Source organism: Lygodium microphyllum, chromosome 3 (assembly GCF_053477565.2).
Source record: "Lygodium microphyllum isolate KBCC chromosome 3, Lygodium_microphyllum_v1.1.10, whole genome shotgun sequence".
NCBI classification, from domain to species: domain Eukaryota; kingdom Viridiplantae; phylum Streptophyta; class Polypodiopsida; order Schizaeales; family Lygodiaceae; genus Lygodium; species Lygodium microphyllum.
Genome location: NC_141137.1, coordinates 174631123 through 174639389, shown reverse-complemented (window position 1 = coordinate 174639389; position 8267 = coordinate 174631123). Strand labels below are relative to the sequence as shown.

At 40.6% G+C, this 8267-nt stretch overlaps 1 protein-coding gene across 1 annotated transcript in view; it reads right to left on the bottom strand.

Annotated features, from left to right (window-relative positions):
* Positions 1–643: 643 nt before the first annotated feature.
* TRANS11 (translocase 11) overlaps positions 644–8267 on the bottom strand; it is a 33905-nt gene continuing 26281 nt past the window's right edge. The window contains exons 5-7 of the mRNA XM_087675110.1: positions 2562–2755; positions 1760–1968; positions 644–1650 (exon numbers count right to left, since the gene is read on the bottom strand). Coding sequence (XP_087531236.1) covers positions 1459–1650; positions 1760–1968; positions 2562–2755 — 595 coding nt within the window. The 3' untranslated portion in view covers positions 644–1458. The remainder of the gene's footprint in view (positions 1651–1759; positions 1969–2561; positions 2756–8267) is intronic.

Below are 8267 nucleotides of genomic sequence, written 5' to 3'. Positions count from 1 at the left end.
TAACCTTAGATTACTTGCATACATTAACTTATACTTTATTTTAGTTATAGCTTCTCTCATGCCTATCTCGTTTACCTACACAAGTAAACATGAATAAACAATATAATGAATATACATGCCATCTTTGAAATACCATAAAAGCACAATCCACTTCATACTCTAGAAGGAGCTATCACATCAATCCATGTGCCTCATGCACAAAGAAGAGCTAAAGCAAGATCCACACATGCAACCAAGCCAAAGCTAAAGGAAAGCATAAATCAAAGATTGAGATAGAGGTTACTTTATAATTCTCTCAATCAATGAGAAAATCCTTGAATAAAAAAATGGTACACAAATCCTCAAATGACGCCTTGAGTCCTCAACCTAGATGAGTTGTAATACCATAATTCAAATTTCATATTCCTTTATTCAATGAAGAAAAGCCACAAATACAAATAGCTTCCTAATTACATGATATTAATATTAAATTGTATATCTTAAGTCTTCTTAGCACTATTCTGTGTCTTAGACTTACCACTCAACATCACAAGTCACTTCATAGTTGTAAGTTTTAAGTTTTCAGATAAATCTCTAATAACTATTTTTTGTGTGATGGTTGGTTATAAATTGTAACATGTTCAAACTTCAAGAATTGAATCATGTAGCATTAATGCTTGAGGTTTTGTGTGAAATATGAATAAGTACAAGCATTGAAATATTTAGATACGTGTCTTCCATTTCTAAAACTCTACCGTACCATATCCACGACAAACATTCTTTTTTGCGTCAAGGAGAGTATGATGTTTTTAGAAAGTCCTATTGATCATGTGTGTATATGCATATGTATCTTTAGTCAGGTTGATTATGGCACACACCATTGAAAATACAATGCCTTATTTTATTTCTTAAGTACTACTGATAACAGAGTGCCGATTGCGACGATGAGTACTTGAGAATTGGAAAGGTGGACCATGTAGTTTCCCATTGGGCTTCTGAATATGTCACTCCCATCACATTCTGCTGCCTAGTCAAGCAAGCCCTACAACCAGCACATACTAACAGACAAGAAAAACAAATCAAGATCAATACTCCTTGCTTGTCTCACTGCCTTCTTCCACATCCCTATTGAAGTCTGAAATCTATTTGATGGTCAAGCTTGAACTTCATGGTAATGTCCCCAACAATCACTACGTTTCTGCTCTTTTATGATATGTTTTTTGTATGATTAGGGCATCATGCAGTGCCCCATATGGGTAGGCCAGCCTTGAGTTGCCCCTAGGGCTTGAACCAAAGAGGCCATCAAACTCACACATCCATTTCACCAATTGGACTACACACTGCTAGTTCAGCAATTGGACTACATGCTGCTGGTACTATGTTTTACATAAACTGCAAGCTGGTTTTGGGAGCCTAACATATTCACTTGCTAATCTTTAGAAGCCAACAAATCCCTCAAACCAGGCAGAATAGCAATGCCTATCTGACTGCACAAGCTTTGACACCAACATATCCACCTATGAATGCCAGACAGAATGAAATGAGATAAGCAGTCGCTACTATCGTCGGCTCGCTTACACCTGAGAGTTCAAAATGGTGATGTATAGGAGCCATTTTGAAGAACCGCTGACCAGCTCCTGTGGTTCTTTTCATGTATCTCCGGTAAGAGACCTGTTCGTGATTGGAGTACTATAAAATTGTCGGATCCCATTGCCAAACAAAACAGCAACTGCAACAGATTTAAGAGTGAAATTTTGAAATTTTGAGTGTCAAGGCAAACCTGAATTATCACTGAGACAGTTTCCAGGAAGAACACTCCAGAGCAGATAAACAGGGGCAAAAACATGCCAGTGCATACAGCCATAGCCGCAAGGGCTCCCCCCAACGCCAAAGAGCCAGTATCCCCCATAAACACTGCTGCCTTGTAACGGTTGTGCACTAGAAAACCAATACAGGCTCCAGCCATAGAAACACCAAAGATCCCAACAGCTGCAAGGGATGGACAATAAAATGAGTTTTTTATTTCTAGTTGAAATTGAAGCAAATACCGAGGCACTTTGATGACTCCCAGCATCCTTTTGAGCCCAGTTAGCTTAAGTAGTAAATGAACCTTTGCATTACAAGGAAAATTCATTTTCCCTGCTGAACCTTTTTAGGATTTTGTACAGACCATAGTACGTAGAGGATAACTTAACAACCTTCCTTGTCTCAGAATTCAAGGAACTCCCTTGTAAAGTGTGGACAAAATTATTGCATATTCACATCATCCTGATATAACACGGTTCCCAAAATTCTGAGACAACAGATTTGCGTTGTAAAGCCTCATTCTAAGAAGGATGATGAATCCTTGTTGCTGTGATTGATTTATCCTAACTAACAAAGATTCTTCAAGAAAAAACCCAAAACAAGAGAACTTTAGACAACCCCAAACAGGTCCCAAAGGTGACAGCCACACTCAAACACTTAAATTGTGAAAAGAAAGCTCAAGAACAACACTTTACATTGTAAATTGTAAAAGTCTAAATTGATATTGCAACTAGCAAGCACCTACTGTAACTTACAGCTTAATTTTTGAACTGTACCTGGATAGATGGGCATTACAGCCAAGGTCATGCCAAGGAAGGCTGCAGCTGCCGTTCCTGCTGCTAGTCCATCTAAACCATCTGTTAAGTTCACACCATTGCCCATGGATGCAAAACAGAAGGCTGCCCATGGCAGATAAAATTTCCCAAAATTCCAGTGTTGAAAAGGGGATGGCAGAAGTACCAGAGTCTTCCTGCAGTACAACAGTGTAACCAAATAAGTGCCCAAGCCTCTGGGATAGTTGACCAACTTAACTACCTGACACTCGAGTAAGTACGCTCTGCCACCGGAAAAATCACAGTGCAGTTAATCATGGAGATGGAGACTTAATTTTTGATAATAGCAAGGAACAAACATTAGAGCTGGTCTTCAATCGTAGTATGCATACAGCAAAAAAAAAGTGTCAACAATCCAATCCATACGTCTGCTGCTAAACATCTTTGCTAGGGTCAATCACTCTAAACTGGCCCTTTTAAATGTTCAACATCTTTAGATTTCATTAATGCCATTTCTTGTGCCAACTCATGTGGCATGGCCATGGCCATGGCCATCATACCATGCAAGTGACCACACCTATGCCACCACCCATGCAGCATTGGTCCTACCCCTCTATAAAGAAATGATAGGGCAAACCAAGAGAAACATAGTGTACAACATACAATAACACTATTTGATGATTGTTTTCCCTTCAAAGAGTATATAGAAATGAGAATGCTACAAAGGGGCCTACAAGTGAGCTGATGTAGGAGACAGACACACCGGAAACAGCTCCAAGAGTGTGCTATACCCGAGATGCATTCCAAACACAGTAGTAGCAGTCCATCAAGGCTCAAAATACAGACAGCTCTCCTCCGTGAGTGAACATGCAATGATGGTAGTTCTCTGAAAGAGTAGCAACATTAGCAACATCAGATTATGGCAATGAAAGAAGTTTCAATGCTGCAAAAAGCAGAAGATGATAGCCATGAACAGCAACAAACAAACTGGTGATGAAGGGAGCAATCTGCTACACTTATCGTTTTCCTCCTAAGTTCTGGTGTGAATGCTCCCTTACCTCACAGGCACTTTTTACCTTCTAGCTAGAGAAGGGTTTTTTGCTTGTGTGAGCACCCGTCAATGGGTGTGGTACATTAGAGATTGTACTTTCATTGATTCTTACATGGTGGATGTGACCTTCCAACACTCATCTCTTGTTATTCACTTGCTCACTATGAGAGAGAGAGAGAGAGTGTGTGCGTGTGTGTGTGCGCATGCATGTTCAACAGCAATGGTATTAGAGGCATACCTATTTCCAGCCTGCTGCCGGCTCAACTGCCATTGAGTCGTGAACTCGGCGTCTGCTGCTCACAATGCACCTATTGCTTTCTAGGCATCAATTGCACCGATTGCTTCAGCCGTTTGAACTCAGTACTCAGAAATTGCTCATTCTTGCACCAAAATTTGGGGCTTTTCACATTTGAGCTCCAATTTCACCAAATTTCACCAATTAAATTTGGGGATTTCGTGAAATTTCCCCAAATCCACTAACATTGAGACCAATTATAGCTTATTTCGTTGTATCAGGTGTACAATGAGGCTTGTGTAAAAGCAGCTTGAGATGGAGCACACAACAGAGAGTGACTCTATGGACACCTACATTACACATGTCAAGGATCCTCGGGAGTTGTTGTGTCCCATAAGCTAAACCCTAATTTAAGTACCCCAAACTTTCTATAAATAGGCATGCAACCTACCACTCTCCCTCAATCTTGTTTTTATAGGTTTCACGAGCCATATCTCTGCTGCCGACACCCCATTCACGGAGGACATCGTTGTTAGAGCTTCCTATTGTTGTCAGCTACCATCTAGCACCTGATTCCAATCTCTGACTCCACTTATGAGCTGTCACTTACATCTTGGAGTTGTTGCTTGCAATCTACACCTTGTGTTTGCTATTGATGTCATCATCTAGAGTTGTAGCCATCATCCAATTTCTATGTTTACTAAGTTTCACTCTCCTCCAACTATCGCCTACACTTCTCACACAATCGTCTTTTGTTTCTAGCTATCACCCACTTTCTCTCTCTCCTCAAGTAACTACGTTTTTTATCTTTCTCTCTCCTTAGTACCTGTTTGCATTAGATCCAACCTCTCTAGATATATTTTATGTCGTTCAATACATGGAAGCTACCTTGTTGCGTTTCGAGACCCCTTTGGAGTACAATATACTCTCCAACTCGTAATCTCTACCTTGATTCCAAAGATACGAGAGTTCGAGGTTCAATATTCACTGCATAGTGTGTTTGCTGCTGGAGCATTGTATATTCAGTATTCACTCACTTCATTATTGATTATGTTCATTGTCTCTAAGTTACCCTAACCCTAATTGTCTTCTGTATTTATCAGTTTGTACTTTGTCATATGATTGGTTTTGTGTTTTCTACGTTTAGAGCATTTGTTCACAAGGTATCAAAGCCAACTTCTGTTTGAGATACCTAGATCTTTAATCAGAAAGCTCATCTGCAAAAGCAAGAACAACAAAAGGGTCAAATAACTTTGAGCATTTCCACACCACCTTAGTCTCCACAACCAAACATGTCCAAAAGCCAACAAGAGTGGGCCTCCCAACTTGCCTCTAATAGATCTAGCATGGCTAGAGAGACTTCAAACTACCATGGGAATCCACCAACCATACGAGATTTCAGCTGCTCAGAGTACAAGCTTATCCTTATGCATAGGGCTCAATGTTGAGCTAAAAATGCATTAGCTTCACTTAAACAGCCCCAAAACATGCTTAATTAAGGAAAAAACCTTGTTTATTTAAAAGAATTGCCTTCCCAAAGAGTGTCTATATCCCATAAGCAAAAACCCACTTGGGAGAGCCTAAACTTTCTATAAATAGGTATGCAGCCCTCCATTTAATATTAATCTCGCTTTTGCAAATTTCAAGAATTTTCAGCTTGCTGCCCCACCCCGTTCATGGAGGACATCGTAGTCCAAGCTGTCCATTCTAGTCTTCACTCATCTAGCGCCTATTTCCAGCCCTCCATCATCATTTTGCTGTTGTTTCCAGCCAGGCAACTCCTAATGTCCACCCTTCCAATTGTCGTACACCCTACTACGTTAGCATATTGCTGTGTTTGCAAGCCCCAGCTGCCACCCTGCCAATTTTCTCTCTCCTCTCAACTATCGTTACTGTTTTCTCTTTCCTCATTGCTGCATTTTGCAATTTTCTCTCTCCTCCAACTGTCACCATCATCATCTCAACCTATGATTGCACTTTTTCTCTCTTCTCAGCCTACGTTTACAACACACTCTCTCTCTAGACTACCATCTGCATCAAGTCCAACCACACACAAGCTGCGTTTACTAATGTTTGACACTCGGAGGCTGCCTTGCTGCGATTGGGGATCCGTTCGGAGTACGACACACTCTCCAGCTCATTACCCCTGCTTTGATCCTTGAGATATAGGGATTCGAGGTTCAATATTCATTCACTGCATGGTGTGTTTACTACATGAGCATTGTCTATTCAGTAATCATATCACTTCATTCATTCTCTGTGTTCATTATCTCTAAGTTACACTAACCCTAACTGTGTTTCTCTATCAATCTTTGATTTGTCGTACGGTATTATTTGTGTTTTTGTGTTAGGGTATTTTCTTCACATAGTATCAGAGCCGAGTTCTATGAGAGAAACCTAGGTCTTGATTTGAAAGCTCTACACAAGAAGCAAGAACAACAGAAGGGCAAATGACTTCAAACACACTATTTCCGTACTACTTCTCACAACCGAGCTAAATCCATCGAGGAACAAGTCAAAGTGGGTCTCACTGCTTGTTTCACAAGCTCCCAACATGGCCGGACAAACATTGGACTACCATGGAGTTCCAAGATCTTACAAGATCACTACAGCTGAGTACAATCTCATTTTGATGCATAGAGCACAACAGCAAATAGAAGGTAAGTCTAAATTTCCCCTTTAAATTCGGTACACCGATCTACTAACCATGCAAGAAGGGAAAAATACCCACTTAGGACTGGCCATCCGCAAGTGGAAACCAACATAGAGTACACTCCATTGCCTTCGTATTTATTCTCTCCAATGCAGGGTATGTCTACCATTTTAGATTCTGTTAATGATGATTCCTCTTTTCCTATTGGTATGGATGATTTGAAGGAATCGATTAGGCACAGAGATAGAGGTAGACAGACCTTACGCTCCGAGAGAGAGAGAGAGAGAGAGAGACAAAGACAGAGAGAGTACGAGTGAGCATAATAGAGAGTGAACACGTTTTTCGGTACAATGACAAGAGTACCACTTTAGGTTTTAGATAGATATATGTATGAAAGTACAATGTGCTAAGGGTATGTTCACACCTATGCACATATAAAAGGCACGATGGCCCTTTATTTCCAACAACCTTCCATCTACAGGCAATGTGTCTTAAGAGGAGAAAAGAATCAGCTAAGTCTAAGTATGTACAAAGCTGAAATAAATATATCTATCCAACTCCCATCATCTGTCTACAATAAGCAAACCGCTATGCTGGAAGACCCTTCGTGAGAAGGTCTGCAGGATTATCATCTATATGTACTTTGACAAGCTCAATGCTCTTACTCTCAAGTAAATCTCTAATGAAGTGATACTTCACCTATACATGCTTTGTCTTTGCATGAAAGACATGATTTAGTGCTAATATGATAGCACTTTGAGTATCACAATGGAGAACAGATAACTCTGTGATGCCAAGCTCTCCCACCAGATGTGAAAGCCATAAAGCCTCCCTGCATGCCTCAATGGCAGCTACATACTCTGCCTCTGTAGTAGACAATGCAACACACTTTTATAGCCTGGAGATCCAAGAGACCGCTCCTCCTGTAAAAGTAAACACATACCCCAGAAGTGGACTTCCTGCAGTCCGCATTGACCAACATAGTCTGCAACCATAAAGCCAACAACAGATACCTTCTGCTTTCCAAAGCAGATGCACAACTCCTTTGTGCCTTTGAGGTATCTCATAATACCTTTCACTGCATCCCAATGCTTCTTTGCCAAGGGTTGCCATATATCTCCTAACCACTCCCACTGCAAAAGCAATGTCAGGACGTGTAGCATCCATAGCATACATCAAACTGCCAACAACTGAAGCATATGGTATCTTGGCTATTTCAACCTTCTCATCATCAAATGTAGGGTTGTCCTCTGCACTGAATTTCGCATATAGAGGCAATGGAACCCCAATTGTTTTCCCTCCCTCCATATTGAAACGCTGCAAAACTTTGGAAATATACTCCTGCTGAGATAGATAGAGTAAGCCTTTAGATCTATCTCTCAGTATTCGCATACCAAGAATGTCATTTGCATCACCCAGATCCTTCGTGTCAAAGCTGCCATGAAGACTTTGCTTCAATGAATCCAAGGCATGAGTATCCCTCCTAGCAATCAGCATGTCATCAACACACAAAACTAAGACAATCAGGCTGCCATCTGCTGCCTTCTTGGTGTACAAGCAATGATCCACTTGACTTCTATGAAAGCCTTGGGACTGCATGAATGTATCAAACTTATGATACCATTCTCTTGGTGCTTGTTTCAACCCATACAAACTCCTTTTGAGTTCACATACCATTTTTTCTTTCCCTTGTTTAACAAACCCTTCAGGCTACTGCATATATATGTCTTCATGCAAATCACCATGTAAAAACGCAATCTTTACATCCAT